Below are 27,115 nucleotides of genomic sequence, written 5' to 3'. Positions count from 1 at the left end.
TCCTCCTCGGTGCTGTGGCTCTGGAGAAGGCCCACCTAGACGCTGTGGCCTTTGTGACTACTGCCGGGGGTCACAGTCCACTAGGAACCCCACCCAGCCTGACACCTCATGCCTCATCTCCCGAGGAAAGCCCTTTGCTCTCCTCTCCCAGGAAGGCAGGGTGTTGCAGAATTAGCTCTCAGCTTCCTCCTGCGTACACTGCCTCCGTGCTGGTTCTGGAGGGGCAAATACACAGGACATTTGACTCCAAAGCTGGACTCTCCCCCCACACCCCTGCGACCTACTCCATGGAACGAAAGCCTCCGTTTTCTGCACATTCCAGTCCGTCCACCTTTCTCCTAAACGCATCTCACAGATTACTTCCTCTCCACAGTGACGGCCAAGCCAGCCTGTCACCTCGAACTCAGAGCCACTCCCAAGGCCCACCAGTGTCTCCTCCACCCATCAGCTAGAGCTACCGAAAGCCTTATTTGTATTATATTACATCCCTGCCTGCCACCAATACTAGGCCCCACTTAGTGTTTCACCATGGCCGTGTTTCCACATCCAGCCTCTTTTACACACGTTTTTTTTCCCTCTCAGAATGATGATATATATTTCACCTGCAGAAAACTGTTCCCTCTGCTCCCTTCTCATCCTTAATATTTAAGTTGAAGCAGAACCACATCAAAGAAACCCTCATCTTAACCCCAACATTCCGGAGGCAGAGGCAGGAGGATCTCTGTGAGTTTGACGCCAGCCTGGTCTACAGAGCGAGTTCCAGGACAGCCACGGTAACACTGAAAAACCCTGTCTCAAAAAACCAGACCAAACCAACAAACCCTCATCTTATTAAGAGGCATCTAAGGCCGGGCGGTGGTGGCACACGCCTCTAATCCCAGCACTCGGGAGGCAGAGGCAGGCAGATCTCTGTGAGTTCGAGACCAGCCTTGTCTACAAGAGTTAGGTCCAGGACAGGATCCAAAGCTACAAGGAAACCCTGTCTTGAAAAAACTAAAAAACCAAAAACCAGGGGAAAAAAAAAAAAAGAAGCATCTAAGATCCATCCCTGCTCCTGCCAGCCTCTCTGCCCCAGGATTGGGATCTTGGGATCCATCCCTGGCAGCCCGTACCCTGTTCATGGCATTCATTTATTTCTGTGCTGTTGGTCTGTCTCCCCACTATACTATAATCCACAGATGAGAAAGGTTCCATCCGCTGGCTTCCACTGGACCCTTGCAGTCTGGCACAGAGTAAATGTGCCAGGGAATGTGCAAATACTGGCCAATGTCACGGTGATCATAGCCCCAAAGGCTTCTCAGAGACATCCACTGTTTTATCAAGGCTGAGCCTGCAAAGTCACCCCAGAATGGGGCCAGCTGGGATTCCAAAGAAAGCAGCAAGCACCAGGTGGTCTGGACTGCAGCTCACCCCCACGGTTGGTGGTCAGTAAGGCAATGCATCTCCCTCATGCCATGACGGATAGTGAGCTGGGTGAGGCGTCCCTGTGACGGCTAAGGAAGTTTGACCAAGTGTTTCTCCGTATGGTTGATCAGTAGCAATCTAGACATATTTATTAATTAGTGTCTGGGAATATTCATGGTTCCATCTTTGAATTCACAGAAAGACAATGGGAGAAAGTGAAAGAGCCCTTAACTTTCACACTATCAAAAGGTTCTTCTTCCCTCTTTTCCACACACTAGTCCCCAGCCTTCAAGTCCTTGCTTAGAGAACATACCCAAGATTAAAAACTGATCAAGAAAAATGGATGGCTTAGGGAAGGGAAGAGGTCGGGGCAGACAGCTGGCAGTCGTGGAGAAGGGACTCCGTGGGGATGGGGCTGCCTCCTGGGTGTGCCCCTTTTCTATTCTCTGGTTCCCTCAGATAAGACCAGCAGTTAGGCACCCTCTCCTCCCAGTCAGTGGTGCTTGCAGCCCCAGGGCTACACGCTGGAAGCATGTCTGTCCAAGAGAACATTCTACCCCAGCAGCTCTGGCCATGGATCTCTAGGTCCCAGAAAGACTTGGCAAAGTCTGCCCTAAGTGGGGCTCCAGGAGGTAAGGAGAGGAACGGGGCATCACTGAACAGAGGGAACTAGGGTAGAATCAGAGTTGGGGGGCGGAGGCCTTGGGGGAAGGACGCCCATGATGGTATTACCTGTGTCACACACAGACCTGATCAGAGCCTTTGATCCAGGCTCTGCAGACAGGCCAAAGGGGATCCAGCAGGACGGATGCCACGGGACACTCCCGTGGTTCCTGGACTCTGGCCCTTGATCTACAGGCTTCCATTGGGAAGAGAGATGCTAGCTGGTTATACTTTAACTAGTCTTCAGGGCTGATCTCATCTGAGCCAGGCCTCATGCCACCGACACAGCACAGCATAAAGCAGACCCACAGGCACGGCAGGTATTCAGCGCCATGGCAGGTACTTCTGGACAGGATGTTCTACTGAGTTGGGCTGGGTCAAGCTGCAGGATCCCTGGGGCCTGGAGCAGCACTGAGTGAATGGAGGGAACTCGGAAGGGGCTCAGGAAGTCAGCGAATTGTTTGGAGCTGGAAGGGAGTAAAGGGATCTTAGGAAAAGGAGCTGGGTGATTCTGGGGCTCAATAATGAGATGCAGGTTTGAAGGAAACGTCTGGTGGGGCGAGGCTGAACAGACTGAAAGAAGTCTGATGCGGGGAAGGGTCTTTTAAGATGGGATAGTAACAGCTGGAGCTTGAGGTCGGCTAGTCCTAGATTTAAATCTTCTTACCCGGAAGGTGCGTTTTCTTGGACGATGTATTTTACCATTTTGAAATCCTTTTCCTTATTTGCAAAATTGGAATAGAACATGCCTAGCAGCCCGCACGATAGGACCCTTGAGACTAAACAAAGTGCCACCTGCATGATACACTCCCATTGAAGGAAGGTCTCCCCCAAACTGGGGAGCTGAACGGCTGCAGCAGGCCCTGGCAGGAGGCGCATGGACCACAGGCAGGTGTCTGTGCCAGAACCTGAGTCCCCTTCTACTGCAGGGCCAGCGGGATACCTTCGACGTGCTAGTGTGGCCCAACTGACTCAGGAGCTGGGCACTGCCTTCTTCCAGCAACAGCAACTGCCCGCGGCTATGGCGGACACCTTCCTGGAACACCTGTGTCTGCTGGACATTGACTCCGAGCCGGTGGCTGCTCGCAGCACCAGCATCATTGCCACCATTGGTGAGACTGCTTGGCTCAAGGTTTCTCCTTATCTTTGCAATCTTTGACATGGTCATTCATTCAACAAATATTTGTAAGGGTTTTCTTGAGGGAGGAGGTAGCTGTTTGTTTGATGTTTTTATGAGACAAGGTCTTTCTATTTCTGTAGCTCTGGCTGTTGGGCAGGCTAGCCTTGAACTCAGAGATCCACCTGCCTCTGCCTCCTGAGTGCTGGGCTGGAATTAAAGACATCCACCACCATGTCTGTTTGAGGCTGGATTTTTGAGACAGGGTCTCAGGTCACCTTGAGTGATTTTAAGCTTATTACATAGCTCTCATTGTATAGCCTTAGTCTTGAATTTCTAGACTTCTTGCAAGATCTACTGCAGTGACATCACAGATATGCAATATCAACCTAACTTAACAAATACTTGTTGAGTACCTAGTAGACAGGGTTTGGGATCGGGAATAGACCAGAAAATAAACAGGTAAACATAGTCCAGCAGGTGGGACAGCAAACACTAAGCAATGACTTATTAAAATGTAACTAATTCAAAGTCAGGTGTAGCAGCCCAAGCTTTTAAACCCAGCGCTCAGGAGGCAGAGGCAGGAGAATCTCTGTGAGTTTGAAGCCAGCCTGGTCTATGTAGCAAGTTCCAGGACTGCCAGGGCTACATGGAGAAACTTTGTTTCAAAAAGACAAAACAAAAAACAAAAAAGTAGCTATTTATTTTAGTATTAATTTCAATATTTCAGTATTTCAGTGTGTTAGAAAGTTGTGAGTAAAGAGAAGGTGTGATCAGGGATATCCGGTACACATAGACACACACAAACATACACACAGACACACACCCCAGGGCAGGAGGAAGATTGTTGTCCTAAACAGGGGCCAGGGCAACTGAGAGAAAAAAAACCTCAGCAAATATTGCAAAGAAAGATGAGAATGGTGGTGGGCTGATGTTTGTAACCTCCGCACTCTGAGTGCCTAGGTAGCAGGATTGCTGAGAGGTTGAGGTCAGATGAAGCGACAACATGAGACCCTATCACAACATCAAGAAGCGAAAATGGGACAGGGAATGTGGCCGGTCAGTAGAGTGTTTTCCTCCCCTACATGAAGCCCCAGCATCAGCCACTGCTGTGCAGCCCGTGCTTCCAGGCCTGGGCAGTGGAAGTAGGAGGGTTGGAGGGTCAGAGGTTCAGGGTCACCTTCAGCTATGTGTTAACTTTGCGCTTAGGCTGTGCTGCATGACAGTCTGAAAAAAAGAGGGGAGAAAGGAAGGTGGCAAGGGGAGAACTCGCTTTGCAGATCTTTGGGGGAAGAGATGTCCAGGCAAAGGGAAGTCAATGCCCAGAAACCAAGGTGCCCTGGAGCTCAATCATTAAGATTGAGTACAACTCTTCCGAAGACCTGAGTTCAGCTCCCTAAACTCCCACTGGGTAATTTATAGTTGCCTGGAAATGTGTCAGCTTGTCCTTACTCATGGGCACGTATTCATGCTCAGACACACACAGTTTAAAAATAAATCTGAAAACAGAAAGGAAGCCTAGAGTAGCTTCAAGGTCTAACCAACATGAAGAGACTGGGGGAGGAGGGAACAAGGTGGGGTGCAGGGGGGTCTAGAAATTGGATTCAGTGCCTCGAAAATGGTTCACGAGGGCTCTACCATGTTTCCCATCCTTGGCTTTCTTTTTACTTTTTATTTTGATATAATCTCACTAGATTGTCCTGGCTGGCCTTGACTCCGCTCTCCAGCTCAGAGAGACTGTCACCCTGCCTCAGCTCCCTCCTGGGGTTAGAATCTCCGATCACTGATTTTTCTTTCTTTCTTTGTTTTGTTTTTGTTTCTGCTTTTCAGTTTGTTGATGAGGGTCTCTTGTTGTAGCCAAGGTTGGACTGGAATTCTTCATTGTTGTGCCTTGCCTCCCCATTGCTGAGGTGATGGAGGGGCATCACCCAACATGGCAATAGGCTGAGGTGTTGAGTGAGAGCCAGCTCCTGCAGTACTAACGGTGGGTGGGGTGGAAAGGTGTGGTCTCACTCAAAACAGATTTGTTGGAGGCTGAGCCATGGAAATTTCCTGATGGATTGATGGATTGAATGTGAGGTACACATTCAACATCCAAAGACAAATGAGAGTCAGATACTCAGTTCTGGGGTTGGGTGAGTGATCTGGAATTGAGATATAAAATAGGAATGAGCAGCTGGTCATGATGGTGTGTGCCTTCAGTTCTATCACTCAGGAGGCTGAGGCCAATGGATCTCTGAGTTCAAGGCCAGCCTGATCTACCAAGTGAGTTCCAGGACAGACAGAGTTACACAGAGAACCTCTGTTTCGAAAAAGCAAATAAATAAATAAAATAGGAATCAGCAGAATTAGTGCAGTGGCTCATGTCTAGAATCCCCACATTGTAGAAACTGAGATCTAGGGGTTGCTGTAAATTTGGGGCCAGCCTGGGCTAAATAGAGACACTATTTCAAAAATGAATAAGAGAGGAAAAGGAAAGAAAGGTGTCTTCTGCAGAGATTGTCTTCCAAGTAAGGCAGTCGGGGCCCACAGGAAGAAAGTTGCAAACGGTGAGTGCTGAGGACGAGGCAGATACACACACCACACGTGCACACACATACCACATATATACACAAACACACCACCTATACACACACACCACTCACACATACACACTCACCACTCACTTCTCTCTTTCTCTTTATCACACACACACACACACACACACACACACGAGTGTGATGTCACGCTCCTAGTGTGCTCCTTTAATAGCATCCCTTGAGAGGTTGAGGCAGGAGGATCAAGTATGCAGGCCCCGGGACCTGGTAAGATGGCTCTGGCCATGGAGCCTGCTGACCTGAGTTCCATCCCTGGAGCCCACGTGATGGATTCTGACCACACACACTAAAATTAAAAAAAACAAATAAAACAAGAACTCAAGGCCAAGGAGAAAGGGGGTGGGTGTGTAGTTCAGAAGACAGAGGGCAGAGGGCATGCCTAGTGGGCACGAAGCCCTTAGTTCCGTCCCTGGCACGGCATAAACTGGGCACGGTACAGCATACCCTTAACCCCAGCACAGGGAGGCGAGGACAGGAGAATCGCAAGTCCAAGGTTTTCCTCAGTAGCAGAGCAAGTTTAAGGCTAGCCTGGAGCACAGGAGATGCTGTCTCAGCAGGACGGCTGTGAGAGGGTGGATGAAAAGAAAGGAAGGAAAACAAAGGCGGGAGGCAGCTCAGTGGTAGAGCCTCTAGGAGGCCCTGGGTTCCATCTTCCCTGCAGCGAGAAAGGAGCCGGGGAAGAGGAGAGAAGTATGTATTTATGAGGAGGAGGGTGGAGACTTGGACAGAACTCAGCTCTGTCAGTGAGACCCCTCCCCATTGAAATCTCCCTCTTGGCCTGTCTCTTGTTCTGACTCTTCACAGCCTAGAGTAACCAGGGAGGCGCTTAATGTTAGTCACTTGCTAACAAAGGTTCCCAAGGCCTGGCTGAGGCTGAACATCCACACAAACTGCCTTGCCAAGGTGGTGGGTGCATGCTGCTTGGAGTGGGAAAAGGAGTAAAGGAAACTGCAAGAATGAAGGACTCCAAAGATAGGGCAGTCTCTTAGAGGTTTTTCTGGCAATCAGGTTTGGGAAGAACTTCATAGTGGGATCTCTGGTTCCAGGGCCAGCATCGCGCTCGGTGGACCGTCTCAAGGAGATGATCAAGGCGGGGATGAACATCGCACGACTCAACTTCTCCCACGGCTCCCATGAGGTGTGGGGAGGTCCTGGAGGGCGGAACTGGAGGATGCCTCAGGTCCTGCCCACTTTCCCTTGACATTTTCGCTCTCGTGGCTAGTACCATGCGGAGTCCATCGCGAACATCCGAGAGGCAGCTGAGAGCTTTGCGGCCTCCCCACTCAGCTACAGGCCTGTGGCCATCGCCCTGGACACCAAGGGACCAGAGATACGCACTGGGATTCTGGAGGGGGTGAGAAGCCTATGTAGGGTCGGCGCTGTCTGGGCTTGGAGGATTGTTAGAGCTCTGGGGCAGAAGAGAGGGTCAATGCTGGTCCTACCCCTCCCCCCCCACCCCGCCCCCGCACCTCACGACCCACTTAATGTCTCTCTGGCCCCGCCCCCAGGGCCCAGAGTCGGAGGTGGAGATTGTGAAGGGCTCACAGGTGCTGGTGACTGTGGACCCGAAGTTCCAGACACGGGGCACTGCAAACACAGTGTGGGTGGACTACCCCAATATCGTTCGGGTCCTTGCAGTGGGGAGCCGCATCTACATTGACGACGGACTCATCTCTTTAGTGGTGTGGAAAATCGGTGCGCAAGTGCCTCCTAACACGGGACACCTTCTCTTCTCTTTGGTCTACTCTAGATTACCCACACCTTCCCCTGGCTGTGCCTATTTCCCCACCTGTCCTAGTCCCCTGCCCTCATCACGGTTTGGGGCTGGGCATTTCATGCCTTATCTGTGTGTGTGTAGGAGGTAAAGAGCTCAGAAGTCCCTGTTTCCTTGAAGCTCCAAGCTTAGCGCTTCCTCTGCTGTGCCTGGAGCTCGGTGTCAACCTTGACGCCTTCTATACCCGCAGGCCCAGAGGGGCTGGTGACCGAAGTGGAGCACGGTGGTGTCCTGGGTAGCAGGAAGGGTGTGAACTTGCCGAATGCAGAGGTGGACCTTCCTGGGCTGTCTGAGCAAGATCTCTTGGATCTGCGCTTCGGGGTGGAGCATAATGTGGACATCATCTTTGCCTCCTTTATACGGAAAGCCAGCGATGTGGCTGCTGTCCGGGCTGCCCTGGGGCCGGAAGGACAGGGCATCAAAATTATCAGCAAAATCGAGAACCATGAAGGCGTGAAAAAGTGAGACCTGGCCTTTGTTCGCGTTAGCCCTCTCTTTCCCATTGCCCCTCTTCTGCTAGCCACTTCCCGGCACCTCCTGGCTCTGCCCCAGCCTGAATTCCTCCAACCCCCCAGGTTTGATGAAATTCTAGAGGTGAGCGATGGCATCATGGTGGCACGGGGTGACCTGGGCATTGAGATCCCAGCCGAGAAGGTTTTCTTGGCTCAGAAGATGATGATTGGACGCTGCAACCTGGCCGGCAAGCCAGTCGTTTGTGCCACACAGGTAAGGAGCGAAGCCTTGGGCTACACTTTAAAGGGTCTGAGAAGCCTTAGATCTACATTTTGCTGTCTAGTGTCTGGCCACAAATAACAAAGTTAGGTGGAGATGACATGAACTTTTCAGGGTCTCGTGTGATCCTGGCATTCTAAGAGTGCAGGCGGTGTCATAGAAAAATAGTGTGGGTGGGGTCCCCAATCAGAATGTGACTTCTATGATTTTGACATTCGTGGTATCACCCAGATGCTGGAGAGCATGATCACTAAGGCTCGACCAACTCGGGCGGAGACAAGCGATGTGGCCAATGCGGTGCTGGATGGCGCTGACTGTATCATGTTGTCTGGAGAGACCGCCAAGGGCAGCTTCCCTGTGGAGGCTGTAAAGATGCAACACGCGGTAGGAACTTAGTCCTGAAAAGCGGATGGACCAGGGACTCGGATCCCTCTGGGACCCCACTGACTCTACTCAACCTGACTTACTGGTGCCTGCAGATTGCCCGAGAGGCAGAGGCCGCTGTGTACCACCGCCAATTGTTTGAGGAGCTACGCCGGGCAGCGCCACTGAGCCGTGATCCCACTGAGATCACGGCTATCGGGGCCGTGGAGGCTTCCTTCAAGTGCTGTGCGGCCGCCATCATTGTGCTAACCACGAGTGGCCGGTGAGAGACAAATTGGAAGCAGGACTTTGGTCAGGGAGGGGCTGACACAGGGCGCGATGAAAAGTGTTGCTTTAGGGCAAGAAAAGAGAGAGCCATGAAGGAAGACCAGGAAAGGCATCTCTTGGGTGCTCTGGGGCCAGTGCCAGTGAGCCCCAGGGATTCCGCAGGTGATATAATCTAATGTCGGCTTCAGGACATTGGGTTCCTGGACCTGAGAGGGTTTCCCAGTGCCAAGGTGTTCTTGAAGAGCCCAGGAGACTGCACCCTGAGGATTTTCTCTTGAACTTAACGATGTAACTTAACTTAAGTAACTCCCTTGGGCCCCACAAGCCATCTGTCTCCCTGGGTTTATTCCCCCATGGGGCTGTGAGGATTGACAAGTGACATTATATGTCCTGTGAAGGGTGATGTGATGGAAATATACATCTTCTAGACAGTCTCCCCTCTTTTGTTGTTGGATTTTTCTGAAATAGGGTCCTGTTAGTCCTGGCTAGTCTGAAACTTACTTAGCTAAAGCAGGCCTGAACTGAACCCTCAGCCCCCGCTCCCAAGCGCTGGGGTTATGGGCACATGTCACCATGTCTTGATGGCTAGTTTTACATTTCTAATTTTTTGAAGATGTTTCTCATTATTTTTGATTACATATATGTGGGGGTATGTGCATTTGTGTACAGTATCCAAGGCCAAAAGAGGGTGTTGAACCCTCTGAAGCTACTTGATGTGGCTGCTGGGAACCAGACTCAGGGCCTCTGGAAGAGCCGTAATCTGAAAAATTGAGCCATCTCTCTAAACTGGGTTTTACATTTATTTTATTATTTTTTAAATATGGATGGACATTTTTGCCTGCATGTATGCCTGCACCATTTGCATGGTTGGTGCCAGTGTGTCAGAGCCCCTGGAAATGGTCTTACAAATTGTTAGCCACCATTCGGGTGTTGGAAACCAAACACAGGTCCTCTTCCAGAGCAGCAAGTGCTCTCAATGGCTGAGCCTCCTCTCCGGCCGTGGTAGGTACTCTATTGAATATTTAGTGAGAACGCCAAAGGCTAGAGAAGTATAGTTACCCAGGGAATGTGGTTTGTTAGTAATACCTGCAACCCAACTTTACACTGTGATGTTCTGCCTCCCCCTCATCCAGCTCAGCTCAGCTCCTGTCTCGGTACCGACCTAGGGCAGCCGTCATCGCTGTGACTCGTTCAGCCCAGGCTGCCCGCCAGGTCCACCTGTCCCGAGGAGTCTTCCCCTTGCTCTACCGTGAGCCACCAGAAGCCATCTGGGCAGATGATGTGGATCGAAGGGTCCAATTTGGCATTGAAAGCGGTGAGTTTGGAGACCTTGTGCATCGGCTCCCCAGTCTGGCTCCTCACCCTGACTCAAAGGGGAGGGAGGGGGAGCAGAAGCTCCCTAAGAAGTCTGCTGCTGTCTGTCACAACCTAGTAGGACACAGGAGCAAGAAGAGGTGGGGCAGAGAACCAGAGGGGCAGGAACTAAATTTTATTTTATAATTGTCACAATCACACCCACCCTTGTCCCATCAGAGCATCCACACGGGTGCAGAGGCTTAAAGCTTAGAAACAGCAGCTTGTGCCTTCCACAAGCACCCCTCCTCACACACCCCTCCTCACACACACCCTTCCCCACACACCCCTCCTCAAACGCCCTTCCCCACACACACCCTCCTCACACACCCCTTTCCATACACCCCTCCCCACACACCTTTTCAAATACACACACCCCTCCTCACACACCCCTCCTCACACACCTTCCACACACACACCCCTTTCCATACACCCCTCCCCACACACCTTTTCAAATACACACACCCCTCCACACACACCCTTCCCCACACCCCCCCACATACCCCTCCACACACACCCTTCCCCCCACACACCCTCCATACACACACCCCTCCAAACACAACCCTCCACATACACACACCCTCAACACACACCCCTCCACACATACTCCTCCACACACACACCCCTCCCCACATATCCCTTCCTCCCACACCCTTCCCCCCACCCCTCCACCACACCCCTCCACCACACCCCTCACCACACACACACCTCCCCACATACCCCTCATCACACACCCCTCCACACATACACCCCTCCCCCCACACCCCTCCTACACACACCCCTCACCACACACCCCTCCACATACACACACCCTCCACATACACACACCCTCCACACATACCCCTCACCACACACCCCTCCACACACACACACCTCCACACACACCCCTCCCCACACATCCCACCCCTCCACACACCCACCCCTTCTCACACAGCCCTCCCCCCCCACACCCCTCCACATACACACACACACACACACACACACACACACACACACACCCTCCTCACACAACCCTCTCCACTAGTTCGGTTCCCTTCTCTTTAAGAGAGGTGATGGATAGTGATGGCTGACCCAGGTTCTTCATTGTCTGTCACTTTTTTCTCCCTCAGGAAAGCTCCGTGGCTTCCTCCGTGTTGGTGATCTGGTGATTGTGGTGACAGGTTGGCGACCTGGCTCTGGCTATACCAACATTATGCGGGTGCTGACCATATCCTGAAATGACTCTCCCTCTCTGAGCTAGTTGCACCCATCTCTCCCATTCTGCACCCCTCCCAATCCCACATCTGCCATCCAGCCTCAACGCCGTGCTTCACATAGGCCCTGAACATCCCTCCAGTTATGCACTGGCCACCCAGCCGCATCAGATGTAATCCCTGTCTCAATCCGCTCAGCCGAATCCTAAAATGCCCTGAGCCTTTAATCCCAGCCCAGCTGATTAATTCTATTCCTCTAGGCTCCCTAGCATTAGAATGGAGGAAACGGAAGCAGGGTGATCTCATCCAATTTCCATAGAGCCATTATTTTAAAACATGACCATTTCCTGAGCAAAATGTGACCTCCTGATGGCCTCAAGTCGGGTCAGAATACTCCTTCTTGGAGCAGTGGAGCACAGAACCACACTTTAGGGGAAGTTAGGGTAGATGGTACTGGGGGAAACTGAGCCAGGGTGCCGACAAGGTCTCACTGTATAGCTCAGCCTGGTCTCCCCTCCCACAGGTAGGGATTACAGGCATGCGCCACCACACTGGACTTCAGGCTCCACAACCTTGGAGCTGAGTCTACAAGCCACTTACCTGGCTGTGTTCATGCCCACTGCTCCGCTGGGCCAGATGACCACAGCTAACTGCCCCCCAACCCCCAGATCAGAAGCAAAAACTGGATCTCTTCTTTTTAACCTCAACTGTTTAGATGCAATTATAAAAACAACTTCCACAAGCCAAGAATCCCAGAGTCCCCCCACCCTGGAGAAATGGAGATGTGTGGTCATGGCCCCAGGTAGGAAAGTGGGTGAGCAGAGGGTAGGTAGCTCTTGTCCCTGAGAAAGCAGGTGTTTGGAGACTCCAGGCCCTCCTCCTGGGCCCAATGAGGGAAAAGAAATAAGTGTTGTCCTACCAACCTGTCACCCCCTTTCCACGACCTCCATACAGAAAGTTTGGGTATGGCTCCTGATGGCATTGTGCAAGGACCACAAAGATGGCCCCCTGTCCCCCTAACCTCCCCCTAGGAGGTGGAGAGAACAGATACCGGAGCGAGTAACAAAAGGAATAAGTCAAATTAGCAAATGAATAAATAAAATTCATAATAAATGACTGAATAAATAAGACAGAGGAAAGATAAAAGGTCACGGGAGGATTCAGCCCATTGCCCCCCACCTGGGGGAAGCTGGGCTGGCATAGAAAAGGTGTCGAGTGTCCCTTAGCTTTGGGGCAATACCACCGAGGCAGGGAGCACAGTGAAGAGCAGCTTCTAGTTCACAAAGGCAGTGCTACCACACAGGAGCTGTGGAGGGAAGGCTACGGCGGGCACATATGTGTTCTCACCTGGTGTGACAAGGAGGGCCCGCAGGTGGTAAGGGGAACCCTAGACATTTGTACCCAGCTACGATGAAGGGGGCAGGAAGATAAGACACACTGGGCAGAACCTGCAGGGTCACTGACAGGGAAACTGCTATCTAATTACTTGGCAGTGATGGTGTTTCTGCTTAGTAAAGGCAGGGCTGGGAGACCACGCCTGCACCTGGCAGGACGGTGGCCTGGGAATACCCCTGTTAGAGGGCTTCGAGTCACTTCTACTTGGCAGTGGAGACACAGTACCTAGCGCAATGCCTTCCTTGAACACGGCAGGCAGTAGGCACCTATGACAAATGAGTGGATGATTAGGATTAGCAGGCTGCAGCTGCTTGGTTGAGGACATGGACGGCTACTCGGCAGTAAGGGGCAGTATTTTAGATCCCGTCAGCCTTCCCAAGGCGCTTCTACCCTCAGGCACACATTATTCCATGCCAATAGCTAAGGCCAGTGTAACCTAGGATTTCACATGTTCGCAGAAATTTGGGGACCTCTGGGGGTAACTGGCTCTGGCACTGACGGCCTGGACGGCTGGACTGTCCCTGGAGGCTTGGCCAGGAGCCCCGAAGGGGTCAGGCGCTCACTTCCAGAGCCTTTGCGCCCAGGAGAGCCATCACCTGTCGCTCGCTGAGGCAGAGAAGGTTGAGAGGCAGAGAGTGGGCGGCCCCGAGGTCCTAGCCTTCGACCACCTCCTCCTGGGGGAGGGCCCAGCAGGGACACCTGGGAACGCCCTGTCCGGGATAGGCTGGCGTGGAGGGTTCGGGCAGGTGGAGCAGGCAGGCGAGAGGTGGACGCCCAGGGTCCCCGGGCCAGCAGAGGACCTGCTCGGACAGGCACCAACGGGGAGGCTGGGGAACCTGCTGAGCGCCTAGCAGACCGAGCAAGGAGGGCCGCTGGAGAGTCAGGGGGAGAGGGGCAGAGCGCCTCGCTGGTGAGTCAGGGCTATGGCCACGTTGGAGGTCACAGCAGCGGCCTGCAGAGGCGCATGCACCAGCGGTTCCCACAGCACTGGCTTTCCGCTGAGCCGAGCTCCTGTGCCAGGAGTCAGGCCCCGAACACCCCGAGCCATGTCTCTGTCGTGTTGTACCAAATGCTGCTCCATGACGCCGCCGCTGCTGCCTGGACTGGGCTCAGAGCGTTTCCGCTGCAATATCGAATTCTTTTTGCCTACAAGTTGTTCCAGGACCAAGAAGTTAGGAAAGGGAAGGAATCTGAGATGGAGGAGGTTGGAAATCAGAGTGTGGAGGAGTCTGAGCGATAGGGGATGGGGAGTCAGAAGTATTAAGAGACTGTTTGGCAATGGGAACTGGAAGGTGGTATCAATCAAAAATGGTGAATTAAGCACTGGTACTCAGGAGGACTTGGGGAATGAAGGTCTAGGGAGACATATCCATGGCTAGGGCTTGCTAGAGGTAGTAACTGCTAAAAGGCCTGCTGAAGGCGTGGCCTGGAACTGGGTGGGTCTGGATGCAGTGCCTACACTCTAGAGGGATGCTCCATGCAGTGGAAATGAGGTGAGGCCCAGCCCCGAACCAGAGCAGAGTAGACAGGCCTCACCGATGCGACGAAGCCGGTCCATGGCCACAGTCTCAAAAGCCCTTCGCATCATTGGGAACTCCTCAAGCACCGCATTGAAGTGGTCCACGCTGAGTGAGTAGAGGCGACAGTAGGTGTCAGCCCTTACACTGGCTGTTCGCCGGCCTCGAGTCAGTAGGCAGATCTCTGCGAAAGTTAGAAAGAGCCTCAGAGCCTCCCACTAGGCCTGCAGCCACCAACCCAGCACTCTCAGATTCGTCCCTAGACTTGGGAGAAATTAATGATTACCTGCTGTGAGGTCCCTAACTGCTCCAAGCACTGTCTGTCTCCAGACCTGCACATCTGGAAGGCTGCTCCCTGACTTTTTCATTCTCTCCAAATTAAGCCGACAAGCAGGTCTGCCAGCCCCAGATGCTCTCAATCACTCTACTCCACATTAACTCCAAAACCGTCTTATCGCTCTGTCCCAGAGGAGAAAAACGGGCTAAACGGACAGAAAGGGCAACTGATGCGACACTTGCAAGCAGTGGGCGGCTAGGCAGCCGGCAGGAGGTACGAGCCTCAAGACACTCTGGGCATCAGCTGGCGCTTAAGTCTGTGGGTCAGTTCTACTTTAACCCTAGCTTTCCCTCATTTTGTCAGTTAATAACCCCACAGGGCCATTGGCCCCATGGCTCGCAGCCTGTCCATGAACTGGACTCTCCTGAGAAAAAATAAAATAAAAAAATAAATAAAAAATCAACTGCCAGATGTGGTGGCGCACGCCTTTAATCCCAGCATTTGGGAGGCAGAGGCAGGCAGATCTCTGTAAGTTTGAGGCCACCCTGGTCCACATATCGAGTTCCAGGACAGCCAGAGTTACATAATAGAGAGAACTGTCTCAATCAATCAGTCAGTCAATCAACCAATAAAAATAAACTACGGAGCCTCAGGCCCCAGCTCAGAGGCTCACTGAGGTTTGGGGGAGGGTTGTTCTGTGATTCTGCAGCACCAACAGGTGGGGCCCTGATCCTAGGAAGCACCTGCATGCTGTCCAATGTTCATGACCCCCCCACCTTCCCCGAGGCCTGCTGACCCCCAAAGTAGGATCCGTCAGTGAGGCGAGTGTCCCGGGCGCCCCGTGCCAGCACACTGAGCAGCCCATGCTGGATGAAGTACATCTTCCTGCCCACGGAGCCCTCACGCACCACCAGGTCCCCTGGCTGGAAGACCTCAAAACGGAGTTTGGTGAGCACTGCGGTGACGAAGCTGGGGTCAGCGTGAGCAAACAGCGGCATGTGGGCCACCAGGCCGCGGCAGGTGAAGTTAATAATCTCCTGGACATAGGAGGGGCCTATCAGACAGGCGTGGCCCAATGCTGGAAGATGCCCCCACCAAGCTCATCTGTCTCCAGAAACCCCATCCATCCTGTGAAGATGTGAGTGGACGAGGATGATGCAGTGGGTGTGGGGGCCTCCCTGAGAACCTGCCTTCAAAACCTCTCCACCGTGGCATCCTACGTCTCCTTTCATACAGCCTTCGCTCCCGTAAGACCTTCCACAAGAACGCCACCTCCCTCAGATAGTCTCCCACGGGGCCATCTGTAGCCCTCGGTCCCCACAGGAACACATGATAAGCACTCTCTGGTGACCCAGGCGGCACCTCCGGAAGCCCTGCCCACAAGGTCCGTCCTGGCCCCACCTCCCGAAGCGGCTCGCTCAGCTCCCCCAGGATGCTCTCTTCATCGAACATCTTGCCCTGGTAGCGGTGCTCGTAGTACTCGTGGATGCGCTGCCGTGTGTCAGCTGGCAGCTTGTGGAAGGACATGTACTGCTCCACCTGCTTGTACTGAAGAGGCAATAGCAGTTGCCAGTAGGAAGAAAGTGTGGAGACACGGGGCCAAAATAATGGGGTGCCGGGGGTGTGTATATAGAAAGTCACAGACACAGGTTGGACCCAAAGGTGATAAACACGGTATACACAGAGCCACAAAGAACATATGGATAATAGTAGATACAGGGAGGACACGGTAGTTACAGAAAAACCCAAATGTGGACGGAGGAAGGGTCCAAGGACAGAGGCGTAGGGACAGACGCGGAAGTATTTCACGCAGGGGTGTGGAGCCCATCAGAACACAATCTCAAGCATGCCCCCATGCCCCACCCCTTCCTGCTCTTGGCTCTTGTCCCTACTAACCTTTTCCTGGTACTGTCGCCGGGAAGAGTCTAGGGACTGGATGAGTGCAGTGGCGTGACCGATGAACATGGCATAGCACGTGGCCCCCACAATCATGCTGAGCATGGTGAGCCAGACGTCAGGCATGCCTACTGGCGCCTGCTGCCCGTAGCCAATGCACAGCATGTGGCTCATGGCCTTGAACAGGGCATGAGAGTACTGGCGGCCCCACGAGTGGTTCTGGGGGACAGAGCATGTTGCAGAACAGAACAGGGCATGGGCCCCTCAGAGAGTAATTCTTCACCGCCCCTTTCCTTCCTTTCCACACCTGCCTACCCCTCTGCTTCAGCCCTTCCCCTCAGCAGTTTAGTGTGTGGCGCTCCCAAAGCAGAAGGGGCTTCCTTTGGGCGTGCAAACCTTTGCTTTTGTCTAGGTTTCCTTCTCTGCCTGTTCCCTCCAACATACAAGAACTTCCTCTCTCCAGGTTTCTTGCCCTTCTTCCTCAGCCCTAACCCCTCCTATCATCTTTCTGGATCATCTCCCACCTCCTGCTGCCCATGGCTACCCCTGCTGTTCAGGCAGAAGAGACCCAGGGGTACCAGAGCTGGGGCACTTCTCACCACCATGCGGTTCATGGAGACCCAGCAGTCGGAAGGGAAGTCCTGGAGCATAGGGACCAGAAATTGCAGACAGCCATCCCAGTGACACAGCAGCAACATCATTCCAATGAGGTTGAAGATTCGGACCACTGCACTGGCCAGGTCGTAGGTCATGTGAAAGATCTGAGGAGTCCAAGGAAGCACTGCGATGTTTAGGAGCCCCTCTCTGTTGGGCCTCCTCCAGTTCCAGCCCTGCAGATTCCCCTCAAACCTTGTGCTCCCTTTCCCAAGTCTCTCTTAATTAAAAAAAAAAAATGTAGCTATTAACCTGACCTGGTGTCAAGTACTTGTAATACCAGCTACTAGAGAAACTGAGGCAGGAGGGTCAGAAGTTTAAGGTCAGCCAAGGCAACTTTTTTTTTCTTTCAATTTTTTTGTTTTTGTTGTTTTTCGAGACATAGTTTCTCTGTATCTTTGGTGCCTGTCCTGAAACTTGCTCTGTAGACCAGGCTGGCCTTGAACTCACAGAGATCCAACTGCCTCGGCCTCCCAAGTGCTGGGATTAAAGGTGTATGCCACTACGCCTGACTTTCTTTCAATTTTTAGAAAACTTTGGGTGAGGTATAATGGTGCATGCCTCTAATCTCAGCACTTGAGAGGCCGAGGCAGGTGAATCTCTGAGTTCAAGGCCAGCCTGGTCTAATAGCGAGCTTCAGGACAGCCAGGGCTACCTTGTCTCAAAACACAAAAGAAAACAAAATGCTTATGTATATGGGTGTTTTGTCTACATATATGTCTGTGTATCATATGCATGCCTGGTGCCCTTGGAGGCCAGAGGGTGTCTGATCCCCTTGAACTAGAGTTACAGACAGTTGTGAGTCAATATGCAAGAGTAGGAAATTGAACTTGGGTCCTCTGGAGGAGCAGTCAGTGCTCTTAACTGCTGAGCCATCTCTCCAGCTTGCAGCTTCGGAACTTGGTAAGACTCTATCTCAAAATAAGAAGTAAGGGCTGGAGAGACGGCCCAACTGTTAAGAGCACTGGCTGCTCTCCCAGAGGACACGGGTTTGATTCCCAGCATCCACATGAAGACTCACAATTCCAGTCTAATTCCACAGGCACCAGGCACATATGTAGTACAGAGACATGCATATAAATAACATAAATAACTCTAAAATAAATAAATAAAAATTAAAAAGGGGACTGGGGATATGACCCAGTGGCAAAACATTTGCCTAGCATATGTAAGGCCCTAGGTTCAAACCCCAGTAAGGGATGAATGAGGTTTGCAACCGTTACTTATTTGTATAGGACCTTACAACACATGGTTGCTATTTCATCTTTTATGTAGCAAGACTGAAACCAACTCTGTGTCCAGAATTAAACAGGGTTGAGGCTGATATCCAGGAAGTTCTAGATTGCACAAGCTGCCCAGGAAAGTGGCATTCACAATGTAATCCTCAGGACAAGGATTAACACCAGCATCCCTCTTCCAATAGCATTAAGGATAATAGGTCATTTCTGGAAGTGGTGGCTCACACCTGCACTCCAAGCACCTAGGAGCTGAGGCAGAAGGGCTGTCAAAAGACCAAGACCAGCCTGTCTCAAAAAGCTGAAACCAAGCCAAACCAAGCCAAAACCCCAGCTAATTCCTAGGGATGCGTTGTGTGCTAACTCCTAGGGATGCATTGTGTGAAGAAGCCTTTCTCTGTGCTTCACATGTGCTAACTCTTACCAATACACACAGATATACCAACCAATGGTGGTATGTGTGACACTGTCACCTTATGCAAGATGCAGTGAGATGGCACAGTACACACTGAGCCACCAAACTCTGTTGCCCGAAGAAGCACCTCCTTCCCAAACCCAATAACCCACTCAAGAATCCACTTTTCCTCGAGTGTTTGCCCAGCTGTAGTCCTCCACTTCTCTGAATCCCCACCCTCACCTCAGGCCTCATTTCCAGTCCTCCTTCTGTCCCTGTTTCTCTCCTATAAGCTTCGCAAAGAATTCACTTGGAAGCCTCTCCCATCTTTCCCATCCCTAAAAACACCAGGACTCCACCCATAGCACCTTCCCAAGGAGTATGATAATCCCCCACTTCCCCACCCCACCTCCTCCCACTGGTGTATGTAGCGGATGAGGCGGGAGAGGCGCAGCAGCCGCAGCAGGCTAAGGATCTTGGTGAATCTGACGATGCGCAGGGCCCGTGCTGTTTTGTAGACCTCGGCATCTAGTCGCGGCTCCAGCTCCACCACGAGGAAGATGTAATCCACAGGAATGGAGGAGATCAGGTCAACCAGGAACCAGGTGCGTAGGTAGCGTGTGCGGATGGCCCTGGGCGCCAGCAGGATCTCAGCACCTTCCTCCACCACGATGCCAGTGCGGAAATTGAGCACCAGATCCAGCAGGAAGAAAGTGTCAGACAGGACGTTGAAGACAATCCAGGGTGGGGAGTTCTCCTCCTTGAAGAAAGTGATGCCCACAGGTAGGACTATGAGGTTCCCCATCAGCAGCAGCAGCATGATCAGGTCCCAGTAAAACCTAAGGTACGAACGGGACGGAAAGCAAGATCGCGGCATACTCTTTCAGCAGCTGGATGTCTGATACAGCTAAGAGTGGTCAAGATACAGAATTACAAAATGGTCATTTAAATCCGCTGAGAGCGGAAACTGGAATCACCATTTGCAAAAAGAGTTAGCAATATTTAGCAGAGTTAGACATCTGTGCGCCCTACATTCTTGTGTATAAACACCCAACGGGAGCACGCGCTCTAGGAAATACAACCCGTAATGTCCACAGCAGGATAAGCTTGGGAACAACTCAAAGGCCCACTAGTAGAAAATGGAGAGAGAGCTCAGCAGTTGAGAACACTGGCTGCTCTTGCTGAGGACCCGAGTCTGATTCCAGCATCCAGCAGCTCATAACCTTCTGTGAACTCCAGTTCCAGGGGATCTGATCCTCTCTTCTGGCTCCAAGGGCACCAGGTAAACAGAGGGTGCACAGATGCACATGCAGACAAAACACACATAAAGAAAACATAAAGTTAAAAAATAAATGTAGGCAAGTAAGGCATGATATATAGAGGTAACTATAGCCACAGCTTGGAATGCTGCACAGCAGCATAAATCAATCTCACAATTGAAAAGAGAGAGATTTATCTTGATTTTGTGTGTGTGTGTTCTGCTCTCACATATGTAAGCACACCATGAGCATGTTAGAAGACAGCGTCAGATCCCCTGGAACTGGAGTTACACAAAGTTGTGAGCCACCATGTGGGGCTGGAAACCAAACCCAGATCCTCTACAAGGGCAGCAGGGACTTTAAAAAAAAAAAAACTTAAGTTTTTTATTGAAGATAGTTTATTTTAATACAACATATTCTGATCATGGGTTCCCCTTCCTCAACTCCTCGCAAATCCTTCTTGCTTCCCCAGCCACCCAAATCCGTATCTTTCTCTCTCTCATTAAAAAACAAACAAGCAAGTAAACAAATCGGAAGAGGACAAAACAAAGAAACAAGCAGGAAAAAAAGTGCCAAAGAAAAAGCACAAGAAATACACACACGTGAAATACATTCACACAACAAAATTCCTTAAGAATACAAAATTGGAAACCATAAGATAAAAGCAAAAGACCTGCAAGGTTAAAAAGAATGCCCAGACAAAGCATTATGAGACTAAAGTCCTCCAAAACACCACTGAATTTATTTTGCGTTGGTTGTCTACTGCTGACAGGTGCCTTGCCCTTAAGGGTTATAAACCCAGTGAGACAGCACTGGGGAACAGGTTTCCTTTTCTAGGGGTTGTTGAGAGGAGACAGTGTCTAGGTTAGAGATGGGTGCTTGTGTCCACTTCCCTATCAACACTGTACCACACCTGGCTTAGACCTGTGCAGGCCCTACGCATGCTGCCAGTCTCCATGAGTTCACGTATGAGTAAGCCTGCAGGGTCCCGAAGGCCTTAGTCCTTGGTGTCTTCCATCCCCCCTGGCTCTTCCAGTCTTTCTGCCTCCTCTTTTGCAAAGTTCCCTGAGCCCTGAGGGAAGGGATTTGATAGAGACACTAGGACTGCGTAATCCAAAGGCTCTCACACTCTACACACTGCCCACTCTGTCCAGCTGTGGTGTCTGTATCTGTTCCCATCTATTACAGGACAAAGCTTTTCTGATGCCTGTGGTGGCTTGAACAGCAATACCCCCCATAGGTCCATACATTGGAATGTTTTGTTAAGAGGGAATGGTTTTAAAGGATTAGAAAGATTAGGAGGTGTGGTCTTCTTAGAGGACGTATGTCACTGGAGGTGGGCTTTGGAGTTTCAAAAGCCCAAATCAGTCTCAGCTTTTCCTTCTGTCTCTCCACCTGTGAATCAGGATGCAACTCTCAGCTACTGCTCCAGCACCACGCTCATGGCTGTGATGACAATGGCCTAAGTCCCTGAAACTGTAAGCAAGCCCCCAATTAAACATGGTGTTTCTTGGGGGCTGGTGAGATGGCTCAGTGGTTAAGAGCACTGACTGCTCCTCCAGAGGACCTGGGTTCAATTCCCAGCACCCACATGGCAGCTCACAGCTGTCTGTAAATCCAGTTCAAGAGAATCTGACATCATTATACCAATATGCATGAAATAAAGTTAAATAAAGTTTAAAAAAAAAAAAACAAAAAAACCATGGTGTTTCTTTGCGGCAATACCACAGTGACTAAGACAGTGAGAGCAGTTAGTGGTGTTAGGAATCTATTCTATTACTATCTACGCATTTGTTCTCCCATAGGTCCACAGCCATCCAAGCCATGTCAGGCATGGGTTCCATCTTGTGGAGGAAGCCTGGAATCCAGTCACACAGTGGTTGGTTAGTCTACAGCTTCCGTGCTACTATGGCACTAGTGCATCATACAGGTAGGTCACCACTGCAGATCAAACGTTTCTGGGTTGGTGTTCACCTCTCTCATCTGGTAACACTAGTCAGCACGGGTGAGCAGCCAGAACACTTGGCCACCGGCCATCTCTCCAGACCTCGAATCTCTCATTTTTGACATTGGGCAAGAGAAGCAAGAGACATAGGGTACAAATTAGATAATTTCATGCAGACAAAGTCCCCAAAAAGACAAAACTAAACTAGTACATATCGGTTTTGGCGTCACAGAAGAGTGGCGAAACTGGTTTGGAAGCCTTTCTATTTTACTTATTTTTAATTTTTTAAAATGTGTATGTGTGCATGATACAGGGTGATGTAGAGGCCAGGACAGCTTTGTGAATTCCATTCTCATATCTGAGGGTTGAATTTAGATTACCAGGTTTGTGCAGTAAGCACCTTTATTGCTCTATCTTACTGCCTTTCTATTTTATTTTTATTTATGGCGAAATTATTTGTATTGTTTAATACTATTTTCTGTATTTACAAGTTAGACTCAAGAGACAAAAAGCAATGACCCAAATGATCAAGTGGGCAGATTACTAACCCCCCAACAAAGCTCCCAAAGAGAGAGAGAAAGGAAAAAGAAAAAAAAAACATAAAAAGAAAATAAAAGTTAATAAAAATGTAAAAGACTCTCTCTCTCCCCCCTCTCTCTGCCCCCCTTTCTCCTTCCCCTCCATAACCCCCTGAATAAATATTTCAATCTCACTCTAAAAAAAAAAAAAGTAAAAGATTCTTCTTCTTGGGGCTGGAGAGATGGCTCAGTGGTTAAGAGCATTGCCTGCTCTTCCAAAGGTCCTGAGTTCAATTCCCAGCAACCACATAGTGGTTCACAACCATCTGTAATGAGGTCTGGTGTCCTCTTCTGGCCTGCAGACATACACACAGACAGAATATTGTATGCATAATAAATAAATAAATATAAAAAAAGATTCTTCTTCTTCCCCACAGAAGATGAGGAAATGAAATATATTTTCTGTCTACAGTAGAGTGCCTGCGTGTGGGTGTGGGCGTGTGCATGCCACAGCACATGTATGAAGAAATCAGTCTCCCTTCCACCATTTGGGTCCCTGGAACTGAACCCAGGGTGTCAGGCTTGTTGCATGTGCAGTACCCCAAAATTAGAATACAGGAATAAAGATATAATTCAGAGGTAAACTGTGTTCTTAGCATAGTCGAGGATCTAGTTTTAATTCCCTAAGAAAAGTGAGAACAGTGAATTTGAGATAAGAATGTGAGATTATATCATGGGACTTGTATTGTACTGCAGATATGGACACCTTCTTAAGGTGATAGTTACGACATGAGCTTGCTTTATGCTACTCAGAAATGTGAGTATATCCCCTCTCTATAAGACCTCTGTAACCTGCCAGGCCTGCTTGCACAGGAACTTAAAGTCTGAGGCTCGGGATCCGAGGTCAAGGTTTGTTTGGAATACGGAGAGAATTCAAGGCCAGCCTGGGCACTTAAGGAGACTCTGTCTCAAAATAAAAAGAAGTCAGCAAGGGGCTGGAGAGGTGGCTCAGAGGTTAAGAGCACTGATTGCTCTTCTAGAGGTCCTGAGTTCAATTCCCAGCAACCACATGGTGGCTCACAACCATCTATAATGAGATCTGGTGCCCTCTTCTGGCCTGCAGGCATACATGGAAGGAATGTTGTATACATAATAAAAAAATAAATCTTTAAAAAAAAAAAAGCCAGCAAGATGGCTCAGGAGACAAAGGCACATGTTGTCAAATCTGACGGCCTGAATTCAATCCCTCAAACCCACAAAGGAAATGGAAGAACTAGCAACTGTATGGCCACAAGCAGCACGGTGTGGGAGAATGCACACACACACACACACACACACACACACACACTCACTCTAAATAAATAAACAAACAGGTTTTTAGTTTAAAAATGAGCTGAGATGAAGGGTTATCATACAAAAAGAAAAATAAATAAATAAGCTAACTGGCATCTATGATGGTCTAGGTACTCCTAACCAAAACAACAACAGAAAACTATGGCAGGGCTGGAGAGATGGTTCAGTCAGCAAGCACATCGTCTACTGTGCAAACATTAAGAACTGCGCTGACTCTGGCACACACATGAGAGAAGGAGCATTAGTGCATCTGTAACACAGTGGGGGGCAGTGGTGCATTTGTAACCCGGTGCTGGGGGGCAGTGGTGCATCTGTAACCCGGTGCTGGGGGGGGGGGCAGTGGTACATTTGTAACCCGGTGTTGGGGGGCAATGGTGCATCTGTAACACAGTGGGGGGGCAGTGGTGCATCTGTAACGCGGTGCTGGGGGGCAGTGGTGCATCTGTAACGCGGTGCTGGGGGGCAGTGGTGCATCTGTAACACAGTGGGGGGCAGTGGTGCAACTGTAACGCGGTGCTGGGGGGCAGTGGTGCATCTGTAACCCGGTGCTGGGGGGCAGTGGTGCATCTGTAACCCGGTGCTGGGGGGCAGTGGTGCATCTGTAACCCGGTGCTGGGGGACAGTGTGGGTCTATAACGTAGTGCTGAGGGGAAAGGTGGGTTCCTGGAGCTCACTGACTGATCAGACAACCTAATTAAATCAATGAGTTCGAGGTTCTGTGGGGGACACTCTCAAAGAGTAAAACAAAACAGTGATGAGCAATTGAGGGAGAAACCCGTGTCCACGCGTCACCTACGCACAACACATGGGCACAGCTTGGAGAGTTAGCTCAGTGGTTAAAGCCATCTGATGCCCTCACAGAAGTCCCAAGTTAGTTCCCAGCACCCACACGGTAGTTCACAACCACCTGTAATTCTTGTTCCAGATCTGTCCTCCTCTGACCTCCTCAGTCACTGAAGACACATAGCATACAGATATATATGCAAGCAAAACACATAAAATCAATCTAATTTTTTTCAAAAAGTAAACATGCACACAGCTGTATCCACTCACATAAATAAATACACTCAACACACACAATGGCACCAATATTGTTTTAAAAATTCTTAAAACTAAGCACCCTATGCTGTTCTCACCGGACTGCTGGGTAGTCTCCAGAGACGATGGATAAACAGTAGCTGTTCTATGGCTCATCCACTCTTATCTCCAGATTTCTAAAAAAGGTGGCTGCCTCTCCCATCTCCAGTTCTGTCTATTTCTGGTCTAGGCTGTCCTGCCCTCTTCAGTCTTCCCCACCCCGTTCCTCGTTCCTCTTCTCCAACACAGCTAAAACACGAATTGCTTCTCTGTGGGTGGGGGAACTGTCATCCGTGGCCAGGGTAGGACTAGACTACCCAGCGCTCATCTCAACTGCGCTTTTCAGGGATGCCCACCCCTCCCCCACGGCACTTCTGCCGGCTCCCTAGGAGATCCGGAGACAGCGTGGCTGGTGCTGTGCACTTCTTCCCTCCTCTGGGCTGCCTGTGCATGCTGAGACTCTGGCTGAGCTGAGCCAGGGCAAGCTACATCGCTGCAGAGGAAGCTGTGTAGATGATGCCAGGAGGGAAACAGGGGACACCTTCATTCAGAGAAAGAAATCACTGGCGCACACATGATGGTTTCCGGTCTCACACACACATCTCATGGCAGCACAAGTCCCAAACACAGTCCCTTCTGATGATTGCGAAGTCAATCCTCTCCGCCGCTGAAAGCAGCTGGTGGGTCCCAAGCCCGGACCCACCCCGGAAGCCCCTCAGACTTTCACTCAGCAACAAACCCTTGATCTTTCTCCCTCTTTTCAAAGCTGCTGAGGAGACACTGGGAGGGGAGGCAAGGTTTCCCTCGCCGTGCCCTCAGAGCATCTTCACAACCTGACTCGCAGCAGTCACAAGCCCAGCGGGTGATGTGGCAGAGGACGCTGAGGGGATACGTCTGGGGAGAAGCTGGGGGAGGGGAGGGGGTGAACAGACGGCAGGGGCGAGTGGAATAATAAAGCAAAGTGGACGGCCGATGAGAACTGGAGGAATAACACAGGGAGTGGGTATCTGAGGCTGGAAGATACTGTCGGGGTCTCCGATTGTTCTTCCCAGGCTCCAGAGACACACCTCATTTCTTCATCTAAAAACTGTCCTTCAACGTCCCCAAGGACAGGGCAGCCTTTCTCCCCTAGCGACCTTGATGTAGACGCACAGCCTGAAGGGGGGACTGTGAAATGGCTACCCCCCCCCCCACTCTCTGTCCCTTTCCTACGGGAAACACCTGGGCGGTGGCCGAGCCCCTGCTTTCCTCCTCAAGCCTTCCGAGTGCCAGCCCCGCCCCGCCCACCCCGCCTTCAGCACCACGGACAGCGAACAGGGCCGCGGACCGGACCGACCCCGGTCACTCTCCACGGTTCCCAGCTTCCCTTGGAGTTCAGGGCCCCTGATCTGCTCTGCTTGAACTGGGCAAGCGCTTGGGGCGCGGGTAAAGCGTGGTAGAGAGCGGAACTAGGCTTCTCCCTCAGGTCTCCCAGCTTTGGGGTAGGATATAATTTCCCACACCCCCAGAAAACAGTCCTGGAAGAGGCAAGGTTTCTAAACTCCTACAGTGTCCAGGTGGGTCATGGGGAAAACCGAAGTCTCCGGAGATTCTCTAATGTCTGCTGTCCCTCATGTCTCCCTAACCTGACAAAACATAGAGGACCTTGGGGTAACCCGCCTAGGAATCCCAGGCTGGGTTGTCGGAGGTGGCTCTGCAGCTCCATCCGCCCTCCCCAACTAAGCCCCCCGTACCGGAAGTCGCTGTAGGGGTGGATGATCCAGGCCCCGGCGGACTTCACCCTCTCCTGCTCGATTTCCACCGCTTTGTGGCTGCCGAAGACCCGGAGAGAGAACTTGTTGACGGTCGGCTGCAGTAGCGTCCCGAGCTGCCGCCTCTTCTGCTCGGACGCAGACTCCGGGACCCCACCTGAGGCCGCGCGGGCCTGGGCGGGAGCCGCGGGAGGCGCCTCGCGCGCAGGGGTCGCCGCTTCGCCGGGCCCCGCCGCCGGCCGCGCCTCCTCCTCCATGACCTCCCTCACTCGAAGGGCCTCCCCAACGCGTCTATGGCCATGGCGGGCGCGCTGGTCCCTGGGAGCCCAGCCTGGCACTCGCGCTTCCGACCGGCGTGCG

General features: G+C 51.3%; 2 protein-coding genes across 4 annotated transcripts; one reads left to right on the top strand and one right to left on the bottom strand.

Annotated features, from left to right (window-relative positions):
* Positions 1–1,883: 1,883 nt before the first annotated feature.
* Positions 1,884–12,597, top strand: Pklr (pyruvate kinase L/R). 3 transcript variants are annotated; one of them, XM_087897350.1, is made up of 11 exons: positions 1,884–2,036; positions 2,997–3,179; positions 6,828–6,919; positions 7,004–7,135; positions 7,290–7,476; positions 7,746–8,016; positions 8,131–8,281; positions 8,519–8,671; positions 8,767–8,933; positions 10,072–10,253; positions 11,401–12,597. In XM_087897350.1, the coding sequence occupies exons 1-11, from the start codon at positions 1,937–1,939 to the stop codon at positions 11,505–11,507; spliced, it is 1,725 nt and encodes a 574-aa protein (XP_087753476.1). In that variant the 5' UTR covers positions 1,884–1,936; the 3' UTR covers positions 11,508–12,597. The 3 variants fall into 3 exon arrangements, with proteins under 3 accessions (XP_087753476.1, XP_087753477.1, XP_087753478.1); XM_087897351.1 differs by lacking the exon at positions 1,884–2,036 and adding an exon at positions 2,255–2,406; XM_087897352.1 differs by lacking the exon at positions 1,884–2,036 and adding an exon at positions 2,365–2,387.
* Positions 12,566–27,115, bottom strand: Hcn3 (hyperpolarization activated cyclic nucleotide gated potassium channel 3). Its single transcript, XM_085678155.2, is given in 9 exon segments — positions 12,566–13,764; positions 13,766–14,025; positions 14,416–14,580; positions 15,470–15,710; positions 16,075–16,221; positions 16,570–16,788; positions 17,169–17,330; positions 19,262–19,691; positions 26,738–27,115. Coding segments are annotated over 9 exon segments (2,340 nt in total). The 5' UTR covers positions 27,013–27,115; the 3' UTR covers positions 12,566–13,323.

Source organism: Myodes glareolus, chromosome 17 (assembly GCF_982192425.1).
Source record: "Myodes glareolus chromosome 17, mMyoGla1.1, whole genome shotgun sequence".
Taxonomy (NCBI): domain Eukaryota; kingdom Metazoa; phylum Chordata; class Mammalia; order Rodentia; family Cricetidae; genus Myodes; species Myodes glareolus.
This window is presented reverse-complemented; position numbering and strand designations above follow the sequence as displayed.

Bases quoted from the DNA above. Each gene is read 5' to 3' on its own strand.
- Pklr (XM_087897350.1), top strand. From the start codon at position 1,937: ATGTCTGTCCAAGAGAACATTCTACCCCAGCAGCTCTGGCCATGGATC. The intron at 7,136-7,289 runs GTGAGAAGCCTA...CCCCGCCCCCAG, and splicing joins GCACTGGGATTCTGGAGGGG to GGCCCAGAGTCGGAGGTGGA. The intron at 10,254-11,400 runs GTGAGTTTGGAG...TTTCTCCCTCAG, and splicing joins CCAATTTGGCATTGAAAGCG to GAAAGCTCCGTGGCTTCCTC.